Below are 25,239 nucleotides of genomic sequence, written 5' to 3' on the forward strand. Positions count from 1 at the left end.
GAGGAGGACAATGAGCAGCCTTCAACATCTGAGGCAGGTAACTTTGGGTCATTTCGTGCCAAATCCCCTTAGGAGAAAAGGTTTCGTTAGTGAGGTCAGGTAAGATCATGTAGGTGTATGCCAGTGTTTTAGGTCTTTTTTCCCCAAAAATTGGGAATGAAAAAAGTCACAATTAGTATTTGTTTTCCTCACCAGGTCCACAAAGTTAGTGACGTTCAGGGGCCTTGTTCCCGTTCCAAAACGAGAGCGGGATCAGCATACGAGATAAACTGCCCACCGTCTACCTCACAAGTACAGAGCATATCAACTATATAAGCACATAGAAACCCAAATAATTCGTCTTTGACGAATTCACATATGTAATTATGGCATATTACTGAGTCAAAATAAGCTAAGGGATAGTTTCGCTTCTTTAAAATCAAAAAGCAAAATTGCTTTTCATTCTTCCTCTTTCTGTTATGAGCAACTCATAACAGTTCCGTATGTCAGGTATTCAAGCGCATGTGGCCTAGCAAAAGTAGGAACCCCTTGGAATGATCTGAAAATCTCAGGTAGTGTCTGTACTGAATAATAAATATTTATCAATAAGAATTTATACAGTCCAGTGATTTCCATCTTCAGCGTAGGGAGTGGCGGGCCATGGCGAAGGGCGGGCTGAAGACCAACCCTTCGCGTTGCCATGGCCACGTGTCTTTGTTTTGGTTTTGTCTCCTGCTTGCCATGTGAATGTGTTTCCCTCTCTAATGACCCAGAGTATTCGATCACTGCATCCACATGTTCCCTCTCGCAGTTTTATTAATCCTCTGATTTTATGAACTTCCCGGCCACACCGCTCTCCCTTCACTTCCTGACATTTCTCGTTGTTTCTCCAACGCTCGTGCGAATCAGACCAATTAGAATAAAGCAAGCTGATGCGGCCACGCCCACCACTGACGCAAGACCACAGCGGGGGAAAGTTCTGGACGGACCACGTTTTTTCTGTTGCTTTTACTCGAATGTCCTACTGAAACTAATCTAATTAAAAACACGTTTAATGAATACCTTTTGTATACAGATTTATTGAACAATATAACATATACAGCAGTCCTTAAATGTGGGGAAATAGGAAACGTTACGTTGGCCCGGAATGACTGAAGTAATTTTATGATAAAGTAAAACATTTATTTATAGTCATTTACATAGCCTATGTGGTTCCGCTTTCCCATTTTCCAACTTGTTTGGTTATTTGTTGGTATTGTCCCCTTTCAGACCATCCTGGATCTTTGTTTCATTTCTACGGACTAATTCGGTCTCAGAGACATCAGTAGTCTACAGTTGGACTGGCGGCGTCGCCGGCTGACTCGCGGTTGGTGAGCTCGCGCAATGGAGAAACCTCTAGAACTGTCGCGAGGTGAACGGGGGCGTTACCTGCTTGAATATAAAGCGCGAGCGGCAGCTCGTGGAAGACACAGCGTTCACGGACAGGTAACTAACGCACGAGCGAGGAGGAGTAAACCAACGGCTTTAACAGGGCAAGTTGAGTACAAAGGAGAGAAGAAGTCCTTTTACCCTGAAGAGATCTCCTCCATGGTCCTGGTGAAAATGAAGGAAACTGCAGAGGCCTACCTGGGTCAGAAGGTAACCAACGCTGTTATTACTGTACCTGCCTACTTCAATGACTCTCAGAGGCAAGCAACCAAATTTGCTGGTGCGATTGCTGGGCTGAACGTCCTAAGGATAATCAATGAGCCCACAGCTGCAGCGATCGCCTACGGCCTGGACAAAGGCAAGCAGGGAGAGCGCAATGTGCTGATCTTTGACTTAGGAGGGGGTACGTTCGATGTGTCCATCCTGACTATTGAAGATGGCATCTTTGAGGTGAAAGCAACAGCAGGAGACACACACCTGGGTGGGGAGGACTTTGACAACTGCCTGGTCAACCATTTTGTGGAGGAGTTTAAGAGGAAGTGCAAGAAGGACATCAGCCAGAACAAGCGTGCACTGAGGAGATTGCGCACAGCCTGTGAGAGGGCCAAGAGAACCCTGTCCTCCAGCTCTCAGGCAAGCATCGAGATCGACTCCCTGTATGAGGGCATTGACTTCTACACTTCTGTTACCAGAGCACGTTTTGAGGAGCTGTGCTCTGACCTGTTCAGGGGAACACTGAATCCTGTGGAGAAAGCCCTTAGAGATGCCAAAATGGACAAATCCCAGATCCATGACATTGTCTTGGTTGGAGGTGCTACGAGAATCCCCAAAATCCAGAAACTTTTGCAGCCTTTCTTCAACGGCAAAGAGTTGAACAAAAGCATCAATCCAGATGAGGCAGTGGCTTCCGGTGCCGCAGTTCAGGCTGCCATCTGGAAATGTCCAGGACCTGTTGCTGCTGAATGTGGCCCCGCTGTCTCTGGGCATGGAGACCGCAGGTGGAGTCATGACCGCTCTCATCAATGGCAACACCACCATCCCCACCAAGCAGACCCAGATCTTCAGCACATATGCAGACAACCAGCCCGGTGTTCTGATCCAGGTTTACGAAGGTGAAAGAGCCATGACAAAAGACAACAACCTGCTGGGGAAGTTTCAGCTGACGGGCCTCCCACCTGCACCTCGAGGAGTCCCTCAGATTGAGGTGACCTTTGACATTGACGCCAATGGCATTTTGAATGTGTCGGCAGTGGACAAAAGCACTGGCAAAGTGAACAAGATCACCATCACCAACGATAAGGGCAGGCTGAGCAAGGAGGAGATTGAGAGGATGGTGCAGGTTGCAGACAAATATAAGGCAGAGGATGACCTGCAGAGAGAGAAGATTGCTGCTAAGAACACTCTGGAGTCCTATGCCTTTAACATGAAGAACAGTGTGGAAGATGAGAACTTGAAGAACAACATCAGTGAGGATGACAAGAAGAAAGTCATTGAGAGGTGCAACCAAGCCATCATGTGGCTGGAGAACAACCAGCTGGTTGTAAAGGAGGAGTACGTACATCAGTTGAAGGAGCTGGAGAAGGTGTGCAACCCCATCATCGCCAAACTGTACCATGGAGGGATGCCAGCTGGAAGCTGTGGAGCTCAGGCCCGTGCCCGCTCAGGGGCCGGCACCCAGGGGCCCACTATTGAAGAGGTCGATTAGGGACGTGAACTTCTTGTATGGACTCAGAGTGCTCTTTTTGAATTAGTTTCTCCTGAAGAAAATGTTGTTGCCTGTATTGTTCAGTTGTGCTTCACAGCATGTGGAGAATTAGCTGATGTGGACAATAGCATCTTTTGTCATTGCTAGTGCATTAATAACGTTTAGAACCTTGTAACACTATCAATATGTGAGATTTGTCATTACAATGTTTTTCCAGTGAAACATTTTACAAAAAGGTAAATATTACGGTGTTGTAAATATTCATCTAAATATATTTTGATATTTATTGTTAATAAAATGATCTGGACAAAATGGCTTAAATTTGTGGTCTTGACAGTCCATAATGTAATCTTTCTTATGAAAATAAATATATTAAGAAGAAAAACTAAGGAAACATAAAAAACATTTTTAGCTTTTTGAGCTCCTGAAATCTAATTAAATAAATGTAATTAAACTGAAATGGTGTGTTAGTCCTACAAATACTCAGCAGCACTATATGTGAAGCTCACATCACATTAAATTATATACCTTTTTTTTTTTCATAATTGACCCCTTTTTTGTTTCATCAGTGCTAGAAGGCATGATTTACTAATCACTATAGTTACAGGGGTGCATGTGTATGTGTGGTTTCTGCTGTACAATATACAATATAAAAAGAAGGAAAAACTTTATATTCACCGTATATAAAAGATAATAAATAATACTGGATTCTGTTATATTTTGTATGTAAAGTATAATAATAATGTAAAGATGCCCAAACAGAACACGTATTGCATCTGAGACAGAAAGTGCAGACTGCACCTGGAATCCACCAGAGCCAAACTGTAATGTGGACATTGTGTGGTCCAACTGTGGCCATGCAGATGATGATCATGACCAAGGTAACTACTGTCATCCACTGCTTGAGGCTCACCTAACTTGGTGGTAAGCTACCATCAGACAGTATGCTTGCAGATGTAAATGCAGCAATAAGCACAATACCAACAACCTGTATAACTGAAACCAACAAACTGGTATATACCACTGCTATAGTTATGCTCAAGATCCTAGGATACAGTATACAAGCAACAGGCCACTTCCTCTGTGCCCCTTGAAATCGGAAACTTCAAACCAAGATAAAGCCAACTCGAAGTCAGCAAAATGACAGATCTTCAGAAGGGCATAAAGATCAAAGGTGGGGCCTGGTTACAGAAGAAATACAATGGGTGGCCCATAACTTAAGATCTAGTCTGGTAAACAAAGATCAAGAGGTCAAAAGAGAGGTCAAGACGCTTTTTATTGTCTTAGTAGCTATAAACATACAAATATAAATAATGTTCTTCCAGGACCGTGGTGCAGTACAAAAGGAGAACATAAGTGTAAACAATAAATATGAAATACAATACCAATGTTAACATATAGGCAACAGCAACCAGTGCACAATACTATGGCATTTTAATAGATATGCGTACAGCATACAGCAGTCACTGAGGTAACAGCCAATACACTCATTTCAGAACACAGTATTGTTAAACGGAATCCAATATTTGTTGTAAGTCTCTGGGAGTTGAGAATTCTGATGGCAGGGGGGAAGAAACTGTTGCACAGTATGGCTGAAAACACCCACATGTTTTGTACCTATTCTGAGACTAACAGAGTTTGTATGAGTGATGTGTGGGCTCATCTATAATGCTGGTAGCATTGAGAAATCAGCGTGTGTTGTAAATGTCCATGATGGAGGGGAGAGAGACCCTGAGGACCTTTTCGGCTGTTCATTCTATTCTCCTCGGGGTTTTGCCATCTGAGACAGAGCAATTCCCAAACCAGGTAGTGAAGCAGCTGCTCAGGATGCGCTCTATTGTAGAACATGGTGAGGATAGTGGTAGGGGGATGAGCTAGAAGTAGGAATTACTGCTGGGTTTTCTTGGCTATGGAGCTGGTTTTGAGGGTCCAGGTGAGGTTCTCTGCTAGGTGGACACCAATGAACTTGGTGCTTGTGATGATTTCCACAAAGGAGCTGATATTGATATTGACTGGATATTGATATTGACTGGAGATTGATCACCATGTACTTTCCTAAAGTCATCCACCATCTCTTTAGTTTTTTCCACATTCAGAGACAGTTTCTTGACTTTGCCACTGCACTTCCTCTCTGTATGCTGACTCATCATCCCGCTGATGAGACCCCCCACAGTCTTGTCATCAGTGAACTTGATGACGTGGTTCAAGCTGTGCATCGCTGCAGTTTTGGGTCAGCAAAGTGAACAACAGTGGACTGAGCACACAACACTACGGGTAACAGTGTTCAGTGTAGTGGTGCTGGAGACATTGATCCTGATCCAGACTGATGGGGATTTCCCAGTCAGAACAGCATTCTAACGTATGTGTCTTTTTGTTCAGATGGATAAGGGTCAGAGGAAGAGTTGGAGCAATTGCATCATCTGTTGAATGGCTGGGATGATATGTGAACTGTAGATAAACAACACTGGTGTGCAGTCTGTGGAGATACACAAAAGAAGAGACAGCCAAAAAGTAATGGCCTTGTTTGGGTTGGGTCCTTGCCTGAGCCTGGGTGGGTTGGCTGGCCCAGGGTGGTGGCCAGGTCCCCGCATATATTTAATACTAGTTCTGGTTGAAGCTCTGTTGTGTCAGTGCCTGACTGTATGTGCCCTTTTGGAGCCAAGCCAACATCATTATTTCTCATTAACATCACGTAGACTAGCATTAAGGTTCCGTTTCTTGTCCAGCATTAATGTTACTTGTCCTGTAATAGAATTGTAGAGAGAACAGGAACACATGAGCATCAGCTAGAGAAGTGCTGTTACGCAAAAAAAAGAAAAAAAAGCCAAATAATAAAATGTAGACGTGCCGGTCCTGCGTACCAGTGAGTACCGGCCTACTTTGAGCTCTGAGTAGGAGAGACTGTTGGGGTGGCACCGATGAAGATGAAGAGGAGGACAACAGTGATGAGCTTGATCAGTGAATAGTGATGAGATACTGATGCTTTACCATACAAAAGATGGAAAAGGAACCTATGTCAGAGAAACCAGGTATAGGTTACACTGAACATTCTGCATGCCTAAACAAAAAATATTTCATTGGGGGCTTCTTTTGGGTAAGACATTTTGTTGTTATTTCTAGATTTCATTTGCTGTTACATGTACCAGCACATGGGTGCCCATGGGTTTGTGTCCACAGGTGCAGACTGTGGAAAAGGGGGGTGATGACTTCCCTTTAAAGAGCTGGCCCCGGGTCCATGAAGATTGGCTTCATTCTCTTTTCAGACAGGAACTATGTCTCCTGGGAGCCCACATGCTCTTTTGGTCTCTCTCATAATAGAAATTTGTTGTGCTAGGCATTTCTGATTAGCATTTGACATTTTTTGTTAATCTGCAGAACACATAACATGTATAACCATTAATTGTTCATCAGTGGGTTTATAACATTTTATAAGTATTAATTGTTCATCAGTGGGTTTATAACATTTTATAACCATTAACTGTTCATCGGCCATTCCAGATTCTTGAACAGCACTCAGTATATTAGACTGTTCTCTAGTGCTTTCTGGAATCATCTAGCAGTTGGTGACATTTGCATGCACCAGATGTTTGTGTGCCAAGTTGTTTGAATAATGCAAACAACAAACAACTCTTAGCACCCAATGTTACACTATTACACTAAGATCTGTTACAATAACTATTATACTTCATTGTCAGTAGAAATGTTTTAGTATACAGCAAAACATAGGCTATGTGACTTAATGATTCTAAGACCATTTCAGTTCTTTCTAGTCTCATCATCATTAGGAAAGTGTTAGGTGCAGTGAGGAACTTAGTATTAGTAAGCTAGCCTACATGTATTGGGAGACTCAACACTACAATGACAATGCTAAACAAATAGTTCAAAAAAAGCCAGAAATTAAATAGGTCTAAGAAAACATACAGAGAAGTGATGTGAGGTGATATCTGAGCATCATGTTCTTAGCAAATCAAACAAAGCAACTAAAATGAAAGCAAGCAGCTTATATTAATGTAATAAATGAGGCTCAGAGTGGTGAGAAGGATCCATATGCAGGTAAGGGGTTTTAACAAAAGGAGCACAAAACAGGGTACGGCCAAAAATCAAGGTCCAAAGGCAAAAACAGGGTCAAAACCAGAATGAACGCAGAGGAAACAGGGGCAAATGTATGAGTCAAAAGTGAAAAAACACGAGTACAGTCCAAGGCACAAGAACAACAATAGCAGGTAGCAAACACTTGGCCGGGCTGTTCATCCTTGAACCAAGGACTGAGTCCTCTAGAGGCCTTTGACTGAGGCGCCTAGAGGCCTGTCAAAGAGGCCTCCTAAGGATTTATGCTGAAGCCTACAGAGCAGAGTAAAAGAAAACAAAAGTAACTGGGAAATGACCTGCACTATTTCTCCTTTTGATTGCTGATGTGGGTTTCTTTTTCATGAACATTCCTGATTCTGGTTTTAAAAAACGTTGCTTTACAAACATCGCTGTTATGTTTTGGAAGTTATTTACGGTTCCAGGCTAAACTAAAGTCAGTACGGGGCTGCCTATCCACGAATTCTCAGTGAGAAGGAATGAAGCCCAACAACGTCTCCTGATGTTCAGTGCTTACCACTCAGACAAAGGCAATTATCTTAGGATGGCAGGCCTAGTGAGACTAAGTGACTATCCTACCATGAAGCTTGTGAAGTGTTATTTAATACATTCCGTGAAATGTAGCAAATTAATTTGTATCCTAAAATTCGTGAAATATTTTTGATAAAACAGGTCAGTGAAATTAACTGATTTTCTTCTGAAATTAGTAGAGTCCTACTAATAAAGCGCTAGGCCTAATGGCACGGTCCATTATGACGTCACATCGTTGTGACATCACTATGTGGCTACAAAAAGGTATAAATACGGTCATTTCACGAGACAAGTTTTAAAGCTTTGAAACGTGTCCGATTTGAGGCAGGAACTTTCACCGTTGGTGTGTATACATACATTTACATAGATACTGTTAGCTAATTAATTTCTTCCATTAATTCTTATCTGTGGATAGACGGTATGCTACTTGACCTTATTTACGGATAAGCCGTTCACCCAGCGAGGTGGAGATTACAGGGCGTAAAGCAACACAGCACACGATAAAGGCAAACCGCCCGACTCCGTTCTGATCGTATCTGATCTTTTCGACTGGCTAACTGCTAGTGTAAGGTTTTATCCACCGGTCACAAGCTAAATTTTCCACAGGACCGGCCGTAAAATTTACGCCTAGACGGGAACAGGTGTATGTTCAGATTTCATAGGCAGCGTCTTTGGGAACAGTTTTAAACGTTGCGATAGCAGGGTGGCTGCGATGCAGACATCGTTGCAGTTCTTCTGATGTCTAGCTATAACAACGCAGGCCTGATTCAGAGACTTAGGAGCAAATTGGTAACCGAGGTAACCGTTGTTGTTACACTGCTTTGTTTAGAGGTCAGTGTGGTTTATATGAACTATGTAATTCGATTGATTTATGTATTTCACTGTCGGTGGGTTTTGTTTTGCTCTATACTTGGTAATCTAGTAGGAAACAGCGAACTATCTTGCCACAGTGAGTACGAGTAGCAATTTTGCTACGTAGCAGCGCAGGTTGCTTAGCAACGGTCATTATTACGCCTGTTAAATGGGCGCGTGCATCGCGACTGGTCTTGGTGAAACAAGCGTGTATTATTTCGTCATTGTGTCAACAAAATATTAGCGCGAACGTGTTCCGATTGTCATTAAGAAGATAATGCGATTAGATTTATAGACCAAAACAACTTCTTCATCGAATTATATGTTACAATTGACGCGAAATCAAGCTTGTAAGGAAATACTTATATTTTCTTAATACAATTTTAAGAAGTGTTGGGGATAAAATCACGCAGCTCAGATATTGGTAATTATTGGCATTTGTCTCGGGTATTTCCAAAGCTGTGCCTCATGAGCTGAAAACTAACTTTGTGGTTTACCATGTTACCCTGGTTTTAAACTGACACGGATTTTCGTTGAAACAGAATCCATCCTTTTACGTATAGAGTAGACATCGGCACCAACCCCCCACATCGCAGTGTGAGTATTCCTTTTCCACCTGGGACACCACAAGGCAGCGGATGAGGGGACGCCGGGAAAGTGGCCGAGGAAGACGAGGGAGGAGCAGCAGACACTGAAGGAGGCGAGAGATGCGGCAGCTTCTCCTGCACATGAGAGTAAATATCTATTTTCATCAAGCAGTCATTTTATGCATCATCTCTACTATAGGTTTTCTGTTTATCTGTCCGGAGTTGGTATTCTCAAAGCGTTCCAGTCTTAATACCATGGTAACCAGAATGAAGTCATTTTAATAACGCTTCCTTTAATATGTCAGAATAGTCTTGGCTTTGCAATGGGAAACATTCAATTTTGTGTAAGATACATAAGTAGCAGTCTGAGACTATAAACAAGAGACAACTCAAATTAATAGTGAATCTGAGAAGGTATGATGTTAGGAAGAACACACTTTAATAGCAAAAGCAAATCTATTCACAGCCACTTATATAAAAAACCCCATCTGTTTTCAACACACAATCAACGTTTTCAATCATGAAGCAAAGTGACGGGAATCGGGAACCAGTTCCAAATTGTCCAATCCATCACAATTATACGACGCCGAGATAAACACTTGTTTTTAGCAATGCTTTTCTGACAGTGGGTCAAACATCCTTTACTTTCATCCATATTAGACGAAGATGGACAGACTGTTGCTCCAGCCAGCTTCAAAACTTATCGTCAGCCCCAAGCTGAAAGCTCCGTCTCATGTTTGCTGCACAACAACGGGGAGTGAGCGTGCGGCAAGGGCGAACACATCAATGTGCCAGGCAGGCAGACAGGGAGGGAGGCAGGCAGAAAATGAGGGAGGGAGTCTAAGGAGGCAGGCAGACAGGAAAGAAGGGAGGGATGGAGGGAGGAAGGATGGGGAGGCAGGTATTCAGACAGATAGGCAAGGAGGGAGGGGAGCTGGGGAGTGAAGGAGAAAGGCAGGCAGGCAGTGAGGGAGGGAGGGTGGGGAAAGAGGAAGGGAGGTAGACTGGGGTTAGATGTGGCCAAATGAACAGCATGTATCATGAACCTCCGCGCGGAGTCTGGGTCTCCATGCTACTTGTCCAGTCACATGTATTGACACTGTCTCCCTGGAGTCTGGGTCTCTATTCAAATCTTCCAGCTCCAGGTGTCCCCAGCCTCCACCAGGAGTCTGGGTCTCCATTCAAATCCTCTGGCTGTATGTATCCCCAGCCTCCATCCGGAGTCTGGGTCTCCATGCTGCTTGTCCAGCCGCATGTATCGACACTGTCTCCCTGGAGTCTGGGTCTCTATTGAAATCCTCCAGCTCCGCATGTCCCCAGCCTCCACCAGGAGTCTGGGTCTCCATTCATATCCTCTGGCCATATGTATCCCCAGCCTCCATCTGGAGTCTGCGTCTCCATGCTGCTCATCCAGCCGCATGCATCACCAGGGTCTCCCTGGAGTCTGGGTCTCCATTCCAATCCTCTGGCTGTATGTATCCACAGCCTCTCCCTGGAGTCTGGGTTTCCATTCCAATTGTCTGGCCGCATGTATTCCCAGCCATCCGCTGGAGTATAGGTCACATGTTGCTTCTCTGGCTGCATGTATCCCCAGCCTCCCTCTCTTCCTACCACCCCAGCCTTCCCTCCCACCCTGTCTGCCTGCCTGCCTCACTCCCGCCCCAGCCTCTCTCACTCCCTCCCTACCTGCTTGCCTTCTTGCCTGCCTGCTTGCGTCCCCAGCCTCCCTCCCTCTCTCGCTGCTGGCCTCTCTTCGTCCCTAGCCTCCCTCACTCCATCCCTGCTTGCTTGCGTCCCTCCCTCTTGCCCTGCCTCCTCGGCCTTCCTTACTTACTTCCTGCCTGCCTGCCTGCTTGCCTCCCCAGCCTCCCTCCCTCCCTCCATGCATGCATGCATGCCTGCCTGCCTCACCCGCCTTCCTCCTTCCCTGCCTGCCTGTCTCCCCAGCCTCTCTCCCTCCTTGCCTGCCTGGTTAAGGACCTCCAAACCCTGCCATCGCTGAGCTCAGTCAAGCAGGACGTCCCGTTCCCCAGGTAAATATGCTGCATTAGAGTAACATTAACACAATGTAGGCAGGCTTATCAACTTATTTCTCTGACTAAACGAAAATGAACACCGTGCAAACATCCTCTACTTTCATCCATATTAGACAAGGATGGACAGACTGTTGCTCCAGCCAGCTTCAAGACTCATCGTCAGCCCCCAGCTGAAAGCTCCGTCTCATGTTTTCTGCAGAACGATGGAGAGTGAGCGTGGCAAGGGTGAATGCTTCGCTGTGTCAGGCAGGCAGGGAGGAACGGAGGGAGGGAGGGAGGAAGGATGGGGAGGCAGGCATGCAGACAGATAGGCAAGGAGGGAGGGGAGCTGGGGAGTGAAGGAGAAAGGCAGGCAGGCAGTGAGGGAGGGAGGGTGGGGAAAGAGGAAGGGAGGTAGACTGGGGTTAGATGTGGCCAGATGAACAGCATGTATCATGAACCTCCGCGAGGAGTCTGGGTCTCCATGCTGCTCGTCTGGCCGCATGTATCCACATAGGCTCCCCAGAGTCTGGGTGTCTATTCAAATACTCTGGCCGTATGTATCCCCAGGCTCCATCCGGAGTCTGAGTCTCCATGCTGCTTGTCCAGTTGCATGTATTGACACTGTCTCCCTGGAGTCTGGGTCTCTATTCAAATCTTCCAGCTCCGGGTGTCCCCAGCCTCCACCAGGAGTCTGGGTCTCAATTCACATCCTCTGGCTGTATGTATCCCCAGCCTCCATCTGGAATCTGGGTCTCCATGCTGCTCATCCAGCCGCATGCATCCCCAGGGTCTCCTTGGAGTCTGGGTCTCCATTCAAACATTCTGGCCGTATGTATCCCCAGCCTCCACCCAGAGTCTGGGACTCCATGCTGCTTGTCCAGCTGCATGTATCCCCAGTCTCTCCCTGGAGTCTGGGTCTCTATTCAAATCGTCCAGCTCTGGTTATACCCGGCCTCCACCCGGAGTCTGGGTCTCCATTCTAATTGTCCAGCCGCATGTATTCCCAGCCTTCCCCTGGAGTACGGGTCACATGTTGCTTGTCTGGCTGCATGTATCCCCAGCATCCTTCTCTTCCTACCACCCCAGCCTTCCCTCCCACCCTGTCTGCCTGCCTGCCGCACTCCCACCCCAGCCTCTCTCACTCCCTCCCTAGCTGCTTGCCTTCTTGCCTGCCTGCTGGCCTCCCTTCCTCCCCTGCCTCCCTCACTCCCTCCCTGCTTGCTTGCCTGTATGTCTCTCCAGCCTCCCTCTCTGCCTCCTCGGCCTCCCTCAGTTCCTGCCTACCTGCCTGCTTGCCTCCCCAGCCTTCCTCCCTCTTTCCACGCCAGCTTCCCAGCCTCCCTCCCTCCCTCCTCAGCCTCCCTCCGTCTCTCCCTACTGGCCTCCCTGCTTGCCGCACTCCCACCCCAGCCTCTCTAACTCCCTCCCTACCTGCTTGCCTCCCCAGCCTCCCTCCTTCTCTCCCTGATGGCCTCCCTTCCTCCCCTGCCTCCCTCACTCCCTCCCTGCTTGCTTGCCTGTATGCCTCTCCAGCCTCCCTCTCTGCCTCCTCGGCCTCCCTCAGTTCCTGCCTACTTGCCTGCTTTCCTCCCCAGCCTTCCTCCCTCTTTCCCTGCCAGCTTCCCAGCCTCCCTTGCTCCCTCCTCAGCCTCCCTCCCTCTCTCCCTACTGTCCTCCCTGCTTGCCGCACTCCCACCCCAGCCTCTCTCCCTCCCTCCCTACCTGTTTGCCTCCCCAGCCTCCCTCCTTCTCTCTCTGATGGCCTCCCTTCCTCCCCTGCCTCCCTCACTCCTCCCCTGCTTGCTTGCCTGTATGCCTCTTTAGCCTCCCTCTCTGCCTCCTCGGCCTCCCTCAGTTCCAGCCTACCTGCCTGCTTGCATGCCTGCCTGCCTCTGCAGCCTTCCTCCCTCCATTCCAACTTTCCTCCCTCTTTCCCTGCCTGCCTATCTGTCTGCCTCCCCAGCCCCACTCCCTCTATCCCTACCTGCCTCCCCAGCCTCTCTCCCTCCTTGCCTGCCTGCATGCGGACCTCCCAAGCCTGCCATCGCTGAGCTCAGTCACGCAGGACGTCCCGTTCCCCAGGTAAATATGCTGCATTAGAGTAACATTAACACAATGTAGGCAGGCTTATCAAGTTATTTCTCTGACTAAATGAAAATAAACATTGTGCAAACATCCTCTACTTTCATCCATTTTAGACAAGGATGGACAGACTGTTGCTCCAGCCAGCTTCAAGACTCATCGTCAGCCCCCAGCTGAAAGCTTCGTCATGTTTTCTGCGTAACGATGGAGAGTGAGCGTGGCAAGGGTGAATGCTTCACTGTGTCAGGCAGGCAGGGAGGGAGGCAGGCAGAGAGAAAGAAAGGGAGGGAAGGAGGCAGGAGACAGGAAGGGAGGGAGGGAGGAAGTATGGGGAGGCAGGAATGCAGACAGATAGGCAAGGAGGGAGGGGAGCTGGGGAGTGAAGGAGAAAGGCAGGCAGTGAGGGAGGGAGGGTAGGGAAAGAGCAAGGGAGGAAGACTGGGGTTAGATTTGGCCAAATGAACAGCATGTATCATGAACCTCCGCGCGGAGTCTGGGTCTCCATGCTGCTCGTCCAGCCACATGTATCCACAGAGTCTCCCCAGAGTCTGTGTGTCTATTCAAATACTCTGGCCATATGTATCCCCAGGCTCCATGCGGAGTCGGTGTCTCCATGCTGCTTGTCCAGTCGCATGTATTGACACTGTCTCCCTGGAGTCTGGGTCTCTATTCAAATCTTCCAGCTCCGGGTGTCCCCAGCCTCCACCAGGAGTCTGGGTCTCAATTCAAATCCTCTGGCTGTATGTATCCCCAGCCTCCATCTGGAATATGGGTCTCCATGCTGCTCATCCAGCCGCATGCATCCCCAGGGTCTCCTTGGAGTCTGGGTCTCCATTCAAACCTTCTGGCCGTATGTATCCCCAGCCTCCACCCAGAGTCTGGGACTCCATGCTGCTTGTCCAGCTGCATGTATCCCCAGTCTCTCCCTGGAGTCTGGGTCTCTATTCAAATCGTCCAGCTCTGGTTATACCCGGCCTCCACCCGGAGTCTGGGTCTCCATTCTAATTGTCCAGCCGCATGTATTCCCAGCCTTCCCCTGGAGTACGGGTCACATGTTGCTTGTCTGGCTGCATGTATCCCCAGCATCCTTCTCTTCCTACCACCCCAGCCTTCCCTCCCACCCTGTCTGCCTGCCTGCCGCACTCCCACCCCAGCCTCTCTCACTCCCTCCCTACCTGCTTGCCTTCTTGCCTGCCTGCTGGCCTCCCTTCCTCCCCTGCCTCCCTAGCCTTCCTCCCTCTATCCCTGCCAGCTTCCCAGTCTCCCTCCCTCTCTCCCTGCTGGCCTCCCTGCCTGCCGCACTCCCACCCCAGCCTCTCTCACTCCCTCCCTACATGCTTGCCTCCCAGCCTTCCTCCCTCCCCAGCTTCCCTCCCTCTCTCCCTGATGGCCTCCCTTCCTCCCCTGCCTCCCTCACTCCCCCCCCCTGCTTGCTTGCCTGTATGCCTCTTTAGCCTCCCTCTGTGCCTCCTCGGCCTCCCTCAGTTCCTGCCTACCTGCCTCCCCAGCTTCCCTCCCTCCCTCCCTCCCCGCTTGCATGCCTGCCTGCCTCTGCAGCCTTCTTCCCTCCATTCCTACCTCCCTCCCTCTTTCCCTGCATGCCTGTCTGTCTGCCTCCCCAGCCTTCCTCCTTGCCTGCCTGCCTGTCTCCCCAGCCTCTCTCCCTCCTTGCCTGCCTGCATGCGGAACTCCCAAGCCTGCCATCGCTGAGCTCAGTCACGCAGGATGTCCTGTTCCCCAGGTAAATATGCTGCATTAGAGTAACATTAATGCCATGCAGGCAAGCTTATCAGGTTATTTCTTTGACTAAATGAAAATGGACACTGTGCAACCATCCTCTACTTTCATCCATATTAGATGAGGATGGACAGATTGGCATCACTGTGCCCATCACAGATGAAGAGGAGGAAGAGGACTACACTCAGATCACTATGATCATGTGGCCTGAATTAAAACATGAAGCTTCAATAAAGCCAACTAAACCATTAAACTAAACCGTTTGATTGTACTACTACTACTACTAGTACTACTACTACTACTAATAATAATAATAATAAGTAAACTTTAGTTGTATAGGGCTTTTCAAAACTTCAGAACAAAATAGTACACACAAGATAAAAAACAGTACAAACATAATGGTAATGCAGTGGATAATAAAATCATAGAACATAAAACCTGATCAAATTGAGTACAATATAAACAGTGAAATAAAAGTTGCAAGATGGATAAAACTACACAGATTTACAATATAAAAAATATTTATGGTCCATGTAATTTTCAGATGCCCAAACTGATGGAGTTTGCAGATCTGCACTCTTCTAAACTATTTAGAATGAAACAGCTCAAAATCATTTATGACAAGCCCCACCCGGCAATCCCCACCCGCCAATCCTGCCTCTCTTCACATATACTCAGCAGCAGTATATGTGAAGCTCACGTCATATTAAATATATGTTTTTTTTTGTTTGTTTGTTTGTTTTTTTAATTAATTGACCGCCTTTATGCTTCTTCAGTGCTACAAGAGTCATGATTTACTAATGACTAGTTACAGGGGTGCATGTGCATGTGTGGTTTCTGCTGTATGGAAGCAGTTATGCATTTGGAACAACACCACGACTTTTAATTTAGCCTTCTTAAATGTGTCAGTGATGACAAGAACTGGTTGTCAGTGATGACAAGAACATTTCACCTTATATGTCTTGTTCAGTGGTGGTCAGGTTTCAGCCTTCCTTACTTTGGCCATATCTCTGAGTACTGAACACCTTGTACTTCTGGGCACTCCAGATAGGTTGCAGTTCTGGAATATGACAGCACTGGAGGATAATTGGTTCCTGGTCGCTGCACTTTTGATTCTTCTCAAATCTTTGGCAGTTAATTTCCGTCTTTTTTTCTCAACACGTTTCTTGCGACCCTGTTGACTATTTGCAACAAAACCTTTGAGGGTTCTGTGATCACGCCCCAACAGCTTAGCAATTTTAAGAGTGCTACATCCCTCTGAAACACTTTTTGCAATTTTTGACTTTTCAGAGTCAGTTAAATCTTTTTTGGCCCATTTTTGGCCCTGAAAATCTACACCCTGGTACTGATGTTAGGCAGTCAGACTTGTGTTCCTAATTCAAACTGTGACCTTTCATACTACATATTTGTAGCCAGTACCCATAAACCATTTTTGTAAGAAACACAGTGCTGTTAGCTTGATTAGTAGAGTGGGTATGATGTCAGCCAGAAGGACCGCCTGAAGACAGAGAGAAGAATTATAGCATATGACAGAACAGACACAATAATAGGTCTGTAAGCATACCAACACATCTTTACAATAAGCCAATTAACTTGCATCATGGCACAGTTCAAAAAAAGAAAATAACTAGCACATGTAATGACAGTGTGTTGATAAAACTATCAGGGTATGGGACACATACAGGATGCATCATTCGTTTCTGTGCATGCGAGAGACTTACTGCAGTTGACACAGGGTTGCAGTCATAGCGACTCGAGTTGCTGCTGTTTCCACTCTTTGTTTGCTGCAGACCTGGTGCTGGAGTCTACAAAATACACAGGGCAACACACTCAGCCAACTCAGCATGTACCCTCTGCTACCAGGCAACTTCATCAGCATTTATGGCATTTATCAGATGGCTCTTTTCCAGAACAGCTTACAAAAGTGCTTCAGTGCATTTCCTGTACAGATAGCCACACTGAGGTAGGCATTCAGTATGAGAAATTTTAGATGCCATTTATTAATTTTATTCTGGCAAATTAAATTATTTATTGTAATTGTGTGACAAGATCATTTTTCTGCAGGCAACTAGGCACACTGTAATACAGGCAGACAAGCATATACAGACCTATAATTTGCACGCACTGTTGTGTTCTGAGATTCCTGTTGTTTTAAAATGTCTTGGGCAGCACTCAGCATAACCACGTAGGCAAAGTTATTACACAGTCCCAGTAGCCCACACACACACACACACACACACACACAGAGAGAGAGAGAGAGAGGTAAAGGGTTGAGTTTACTCAAATATAATCAGTAATGTTCACATAACCAACAACACTCCCTCACACAAATTACTGCTTTCCTCATCCATTTAGTTAGCTAGCTAGTTATCTGACTAGTGGAACACACTAAACAAAATCGGCTTTGATTCCTCAACCGGTGTCAAGATCTGCTACCTAAGGACACATCATCAATCTCATGACACGTACCAGACAGTTCAGTTAGCTAGCTTGCTACTGTTTGGCTAAACATCAACTTACCAAACATAGCTAATGTTAGCTACTTACCCTCACTAACGGTATCAGGATCAGCATCAACACTCTCTGATATGTTCATGACAAATGCTGTAAAACCGATAACTGACACGTCTGACGGTGTTGATATCTAGCTACTGCTAACTAGCTAACCTAGTTATAGGTAAGAAATAGCTAAGCTACTTAATGTGAAATTCTGATTTCTTTGAGGAATTCAGTAAAGGTTAACGCCATAGATATGTAAGATGCTGGCATGCTCCATGAGACGGAAGATGTATATCTAAGCAGTCCCGAGGAGGACAATGAGCAGCCTTCAACATCTGAGGCAGGTAACTTTGGGTCATTTCGTGCCAAATCCCCTTAGGAGAAAAGGTTTCGTTAGTGAGGTCAGGTAAGATCATGTAGGTGTATGCCAGTGTTTTAGGTCTTTTTTCCCCAAAAATTGGGAATGAAAAAAGTCACAATTAGTATTTGTTTTCCTCACCAGGTCCACAAAGTTAGTGACGTTCAGGGGCCTTGTTCCCGTTCCAAAACGAGAGCGGGATCAGCATACGAGATAAACTGCCCACCGTCTACCTCACAAGTACAGAGCATATCAACTATATAAGCACATAGAAACCCAAATAATTCGTCTTTGACGAATTCACATATGTAATTATGGCATATTACTGAGTCAAAATAAGCTAAGGGATAGTTTCGCTTCTTTAAAATCAAAAAGCAAAATTGCTTTTCATTCTTCCTCTTTCTGTTATGAGCAACTCATAACAGTTCCGTATGTCAGGTATTCAAGCGCATGTGGCCTAGCAAAAGTAGGAACCCCTTGGAATGATCTGAAAATCTCAGGTAGTGTCTGTACTGAATAATAAATATTTATCAATAAGAATTTATACAGTCCAGTGATTTCCATCTTCAGCGTAGGGAGTGGCGGGCCATGGCGAAGGGCGGGCTGAAGACCAACCCTTCGCGTTGCCATGGCCACGTGTCTTTGTTTTGGTTTTGTCTCCTGCTTGCCATGTGAATGTGTTTCCCTCTCTAATGACCCAGAGTATTCGATCACTGCATCCACATGTTCCCTCTCGCAGTTTTATTAATCCTCTGATTTTATGAACTTCCCGGCCACACCGCTCTCCCTTCACTTCCTGACATTTCTCGTTGTTTCTCCAACGCTCGTGCGAATCAGACCAATTAGAATAAAGCAAGCTGATGCGGCCACGCCCACCACTGACGCAAGACCACAGCGGGGGAAAGTTCTGGACGGACCACGTTTTTTCTGTTGCTTTTACTCGAATGTCCTACTGAAACTAATCTAATTAAAAACACGTTTAATGAATACCTTTTGTATACAGATTTATTGAACAATATAACATATACAGCAGTCCTTAAATGTGGGGAAATAGGAAACGTTACGTTGGCCCGGAATGACTGAAGTAATTTTATGATAAAGTAAAACATTTATTTATAGTCATTTACATAGCCTATGTGGTTCCGCTTTCCCATTTTCCAACTTGTTTGGTTATTTGTTGGTATTGTCCCCTTTCAGACCATCCTGGATCTTTGTTTCATTTCTACGGACTAATTCGGTCTCAGAGACATCAGTAGTCTACAGTTGGACTGGCGGCGTCGCTGGCTGACTCGCGGTTGGTGAGCTCGCGCAATGGAGAAACCTCTAGAACTGTCGCGAGGTGAACGGGGGCGTTACCTGCTTGAATATAAAGCGCGAGCGGCAGCTCGTGGAAGACACAGCGTTCACGGACAGGTAACTAACGCACGAGCGAGGAGGAGTAAACCAACGGCTTTAACAGGGCAAGTTGAGTACAAAGGAGAGAAGAAGTCCTTTTACCCTGAAGAGATCTCCTCCATGGTCCTGGTGAAAATGAAGGAAACTGCAGAGGCCTACCTGGGTCAGAAGGTAACCAACGCTGTTATTACTGTACCTGCCTACTTCAATGACTCTCAGAGGCAAGCAACCAAATTTGCTGGTGCGATTGCTGGGCTGAACGTCCTAAGGATAATCAATGAGCCCACAGCTGCAGCGATCGCCTACGGCCTGGACAAAGGCAAGCAGGGAGAGCGCAATGTGCTGATCTTTGACTTAGGAGGGGGTACGTTCGATGTGTCCATCCTGACTATTGAAGATGGCATCTTTGAGGTGAAAGCAACAGCAGGAGACACACACCTGGGTGGGGAGGACTTTGACAACTGCCTGGTCAACCATTTTGTGGAGGAGTTTAAGAGGAAGTGCAAGAAGGACATCAGCCAGAACAAGCGTGCACTGAGGAGATTGCGCACAGCCTGTGAGAGGGCCAAGAGAACCCTGTCCTCCAGCTCTCAGGCAAGCATCGAGATCGACTCCCTGTATGAGGGCATTGACTTCTACACTTCTGTTACCAGAGCACGTTTTGAGGAGCTGTGCTCTGACCTGTTCAGGGGAACACTGAATCCTGTGGAGAAAGCCCTTAGAGATGCCAAAATGGACAAATCCCAGATCCATGACATTGTCTTGGTTGGAGGTGCTACGAGAATCCCCAAAATCCAGAAACTTTTGCAGCCTTTCTTCAACGGCAAAGAGTTGAACAAAAGCATCAATCCAGATGAGGCAGTGGCTTCCGGTGCCGCAGTTCAGGCTGCCATCTTAATGGGCGACACATCTGGAAATGTCCAGGACCTGTTGCTGCTGAATGTGGCCCCGCTGTCTCTGGGCATGGAGACCGCAGGTGGAGTCATGACCGCTCTCATCAATGGCAACACCACCATCCCCACCAAGCAGACCCAGATCTTCAGCACATATGCAGACAACCAGCCCGGTGTTCTGATCCAGGTTTACGAAGGTGAAAGAGCCATGACAAAAGACAACAACCTGCTGGGGAAGTTTGAGCTGACGGGCCTCCCACCTGCACCTCGAGGAGTCCCTCAGATTGAGGTGACCTTTGACATTGACGCCAATGGCATTTTGAATGTGTCGGCAGTGGACAAAAGCACTGGCAAAGTGAACAAGATCACCATCACCAACGATAAGGGCAGGCTGAGCAAGGAGGAGATTGAGAGGATGGTGCAGGTTGCAGACAAATATAAGGCAGAGGATGACCTGCAGAGAGAGAAGATTGCTGCTAAGAACACTCTGGAGTCCTATGCCTTTAACATGAAGAACAGTGTGGAAGATGAGAACTTGAAGAACAACATCAGTGAGGATGACAAGAAGAAAGTCATTGAGAGGTGCAACCAAGCCATCATGTGGCTGGAGAACAACCAGCTGGCTGAAAAGGAGGAGTACGTACATCAGTTGAAGGAGCTGGAGAAGGTGTGCAACCCCATCATCGCCAAACTGTACCATGGAGGGATGCCAGCTGGAAGCTGTGGAGCTCAGGCCCGTGCCCGCTCAGGGGCCGGCACCCAGGGGCCCACTATTGAAGAGGTCGATTAGGGACGTGAACTTCTTGTATGGACTCAGAGTGCTCTTTTTGAATTAGTTTCTCCTGAAGAAAATGTTGTTGCCTGTATTGTTCAGTTGTGCTTCACAGCATGTGGAGAATTAGCTGATGTGGACAATAGCATCTTTTGTCATTGCTAGTGCATTAATAACGTTTAGAACCTTGTAACACTATCAATATGTGAGATTTGTCATTACAATGTTTTTCCAGTGAAACATTTTACAAAAAGGTAAATATTACGGTGTTGTAAATATTCATCTAAATATATTTTGATATTTATTGTTAATAAAATGATCTGGACAAAATGGCTTAAATTTGTGGTCTTGACAGTCCATAATGTAATCTTTCTTATGAAAATAAATATATTAAGAAGAAAAACTAAGGAAACATAAAAAACATTTTTAGCTTTTTGAGCTCCTGAAATCTAATTAAATAAATGTAATTAAACTGAAATGGTGTGTTAGTCCTACAAATACTCAGCAGCACTATATGTGAAGCTCACATCACATTAAATTATATACCTTTTTTTTTTTTTCATAATTGACCCCTTTTTTGTTTCATCAGTGCTAGAAGGCATGATTTACTAATCACTATAGTTACAGGGGTGCATGTGTATGTGTGGTTTCTGCTGTACAATATACAATATAAAAAGAAGGAAAAACTTTATATTCACCGTATATAAAAGATAATAAATAATACTGGATTCTGTTATATTTTGTATGTAAAGTATAATAATAATGTAAAGATGCCCAAACAGAACACGTATTGCATCTGAGACAGAAAGTGCAGACTGCACCTGGAATCCACCAGAGCCAAACTGTAATGTGGACATTGTGTGGTCCAACTGTGGCCATGCAGATGATGATCATGACCAAGGTAACTACTGTCATCCACTGCTTGAGGCTCACCTAACTTGGTGGTAAGCTACCATCAGACAGTATGCTTGCAGATGTAAATGCAGCAATAAGCACAATACCAACAACCTGTATAACTGAAACCAACAAACTGGTATATACCACTGCTATAGTTATGCTCAAGATCCTAGGATACAGTATACAAGCAACAGGCCACTTCCTCTGTGCCCCTTGAAATCGGAAACTTCAAACCAAGATAAAGCCAACTCGAAGTCAGCAAAATGACAGATCTTCAGAAGGGCATAAAGATCAAAGGTGGGGCCTGGTTACAGAAGAAATACAATGGGTGGCCCATAACTTAAGATCTAGTCTGGTAAACAAAGATCAAGAGGTCAAAAGAGAGGTCAAGACGCTTTTTATTGTCTTAGTAGCTATAAACATACAAATATAAATAATGTTCTTCCAGGACCGTGGTGCAGTACAAAAGGAGAACATAAGTGTAAACAATAAATATGAAATACAATACCAATGTTAACATATAGGCAACAGCAACCAGTGCACAATACTATGGCATTTTAATAGATATGCGTACAGCATACAGCAGTCACTGAGGTAACAGCCAATACACTCATTTCAGAACACAGTATTGTTAAACGGAATCCAATATTTGTTGTAAGTCTCTGGGAGTTGAGAATTCTGATGGCAGGGGGGAAGAAACTGTTGCACAGTATGGCTGAAAACACCCACATGTTTTGTACCTATTCTGAGACTAACAGAGTTTGTATGAGTGATGTGTGGGCTCATCTATAATGCTGGTAGCATTGAGAAATCAGCGTGTGTTGTAAATGTCCATGATGGAGGGGAGAGAGACCCTGAGGACCTTTTCGGCTGTTCATTCTATTCTCCTCGGGGTTTTGCCATCTGAGACAGAGCAATTCCCAAACCAGGTAGTGAAGCAGCTGCTCAGGATGCGCTCTATTGTAGAACATGGTGAGGATAGTGGTAGGGGGATGAGCTAGAAGTAGGAATTACTGCTGGGTTTTCTTGGCTATGGAGCTGGTTTTGAGGGTCCAGGTGAGGTTCTCTGCTAGGTGGACACCAATGAACTTGGTGCTTGTGATGATTTCCACAAAGGAGCTGATATTGATATTGACTGGATATTGATATTGACTGGAGATTGATCACCATGTACTTTCCTAAAGTCATCCACCATCTCTTTAGTTTTTTCCACATTCAGAGACAGTTTCTTGACTTTGCCACTGCACTTCCTCTCTGTATGCTGACTCATCATCCCGCTGATGAGACCCCCCACAGTCTTGTCATCAGTGAACTTGATGACGTGGTTCAAGCTGTGCATCGCTGCAGTTTTGGGTCAGCAAAGTGAACAACAGTGGACTGAGCACACAACACTATGGGTAACAGTGTTCAGTGTAGTGGTGCTGGAGACATTGATCCTGATCCAGACTGATGGGGATTTCCCAGTCAGAACAGCATTCTAACGTATGTGTCTTTTTGTTCAGATGGATAAGGGTCAGAGGAAGAGTTGGAGCAATTGCATCATCTGTTGAATGGCTGGGATGATATGTGAACTGTAGATAAACAACACTGGTGTGCAGTCTGTGGAGATACACAAAAGAAGAGACAGCCAAAAAGTAATGGCCTTGTTTGGGTTGGGTCCTTGCCTGAGCCTGGGTGGGTTGGCTGGCCCAGGGTGGTGGCCAGGTCCCCGCATATATTTAATACTAGTTCTGGTTGAAGCTCTGTTGTGTCAGTGCCTGACTGTATGTGCCCTTTTGGAGCCAAGCCAACATCATTATTTCTCATTAACATCACGTAGACTAGCATTAAGGTTCCGTTTCTTGTCCAGCATTAATGTTACTTGTCCTGTAATAGAATTGTAGAGAGAACAGGAACACATGAACATCAGCTAGAGAAGTGCTGTTACGCAAAAAAAAGAAAAAAAAGCCAAATAATAAAATGTAGACGTGCCGGTCCTGCGTACCAGTGAGTACCGGCCTACTTTGAGCTCTGAGTAGGAGAGACTGTTGGGGTGGCACCGATGAAGATGAAGAGGAGGACAGCAGTGATGAGCTTGATCAGTGAATAGTGATGAGATACTGATGCTTTACCATACAAAAGATGGAAAAGGAACCTATGTCAGAGAAACCAGGTATAGGTTACACTGAACATTCTGCATGCCTAAACAAAAAATATTTCATTGGGGGCTTCTTTTGGGTAAGACATTTTGTTGTTATTTCTAGATTTCATTTGCTGTTACATGTACCAGCACATGGGTGCCCATGGGTTTGTGTCCACAGGTGCAGACTGTGGAAAAGGGGGGTGATGACTTCCCTTTAAAGATCTGGCCCCGGGTCCATGAAGATTGGCTTCATTCTCTTTTCAGACAGGAACTATGTCTCCTGGGAGCCCACATGCTCTTTTGGTCTCTCTCATAATAGAAATTTGTTGTGCTAGGCATTTCTGATTAGCATTTGACATTTTTTGTTAATCTGCAGAACACATAACATGTATAACCATTAATTGTTCATCAGTGGGTTTATAACATTTTATAAGTATTAATTGTTCATCAGTGGGTTTATAACATTTTATAACCATTAACTGTTCATCGGCCATTCCAGATTCTTGAACAGCACTCAGTATATTAGACTGTTCTCTAGTGCTTTCTGGAATCATCTAGCAGTTGGTGACATTTGCATGCACCAGATGTTTGTGTGCCAAGTTGTTTGAATAATGCAAACAACAAACAACTCTTAGCACCCAATGTTACACTATTACACTAAGATCTGTTACAATAACTATTATACTTCATTGTCAGTAGAAATGTTTTAGTATACAGCAAAACATAGGCTATGTGACTTAATGATTCTAAGACCATTTCAGTTCTTTCTAGTCTCATCATCATTAGGAAAGTGTTAGGTGCAGTGAGGAACTTAGTATTAGTAAGCTAGCCTACATGTATTGGGAGACTCAACACTACAATGACAATGCTAAACAAATAGTTCAAAAAAAGCCAGAAATTAAATAGGTCTAAGAAAACATACAGAGAAGTGATGTGAGGTGATATCTGAGCATCATGTTCTTAGCAAATCAAACAAAGCAACTAAAATGAAAGCAAGCAGCTTATATTAATGTAATAAATGAGGCTCAGAGTGGTGAGAAGGATCCATATGCAGGTAAGGGGTTTTAACAAAAGGAGCACAAAACAGGGTACGGCCAAAAATCAAGGTCCAAAGGCAAAAACAGGGTCAAAACCAGAATGAACGCAGAGGAAACAGGGGCAAATGTATGAGTCAAAAGTGAAAAAACACGAGTACAGTCCAAGGCACAAGAACAACAATAGCAGGTAGCAAACACTTGGCCGGGCTGTTCATCCTTGAACCAAGGACTGAGTCCTCTAGAGGCCTTTGACTGAGGCGC

General features: G+C 45.6%; 1 protein-coding gene and 1 pseudogene across 1 annotated transcript; both read left to right on the forward strand.

Annotated features, from left to right (window-relative positions):
• Positions 1-1,518: 1,518 nt before the first annotated feature.
• On the forward strand, positions 1,519-3,112 carry LOC145653859 (heat shock 70 kDa protein-like; annotated as a pseudogene).
• A 16,217-nt stretch (positions 3,113-19,329) lies between these two features.
• Positions 19,330-21,082, forward strand: LOC145653828 (heat shock 70 kDa protein-like). The gene has a single exon (XM_081708178.1). It carries the CDS (start codon positions 19,378-19,380, stop codon positions 20,938-20,940), a length of 1,563 nt encoding a protein of 520 aa, XP_081564304.1. The 5' UTR covers positions 19,330-19,377; the 3' UTR covers positions 20,941-21,082.
• The last annotated feature ends 4,157 nt before the right edge of the window (positions 21,083-25,239 follow it).

The sequence above is a fragment of the Electrophorus electricus genome, chromosome 3 (assembly GCF_041902795.1).
Source record: "Electrophorus electricus isolate QZ-2024a chromosome 3, ASM4190279v1, whole genome shotgun sequence".
In the NCBI taxonomy this organism is placed as follows: Eukaryota; Metazoa; Chordata; class Actinopteri; order Gymnotiformes; family Gymnotidae; genus Electrophorus; species Electrophorus electricus.

Coding starts and splice junctions, on each gene's coding strand:
- LOC145653828 (XM_081708178.1), top strand. CDS start 19,378: ATGGTCCTGGTGAAAATGAAGGAAACTGCAGAGGCCTACCTGGGTCAG.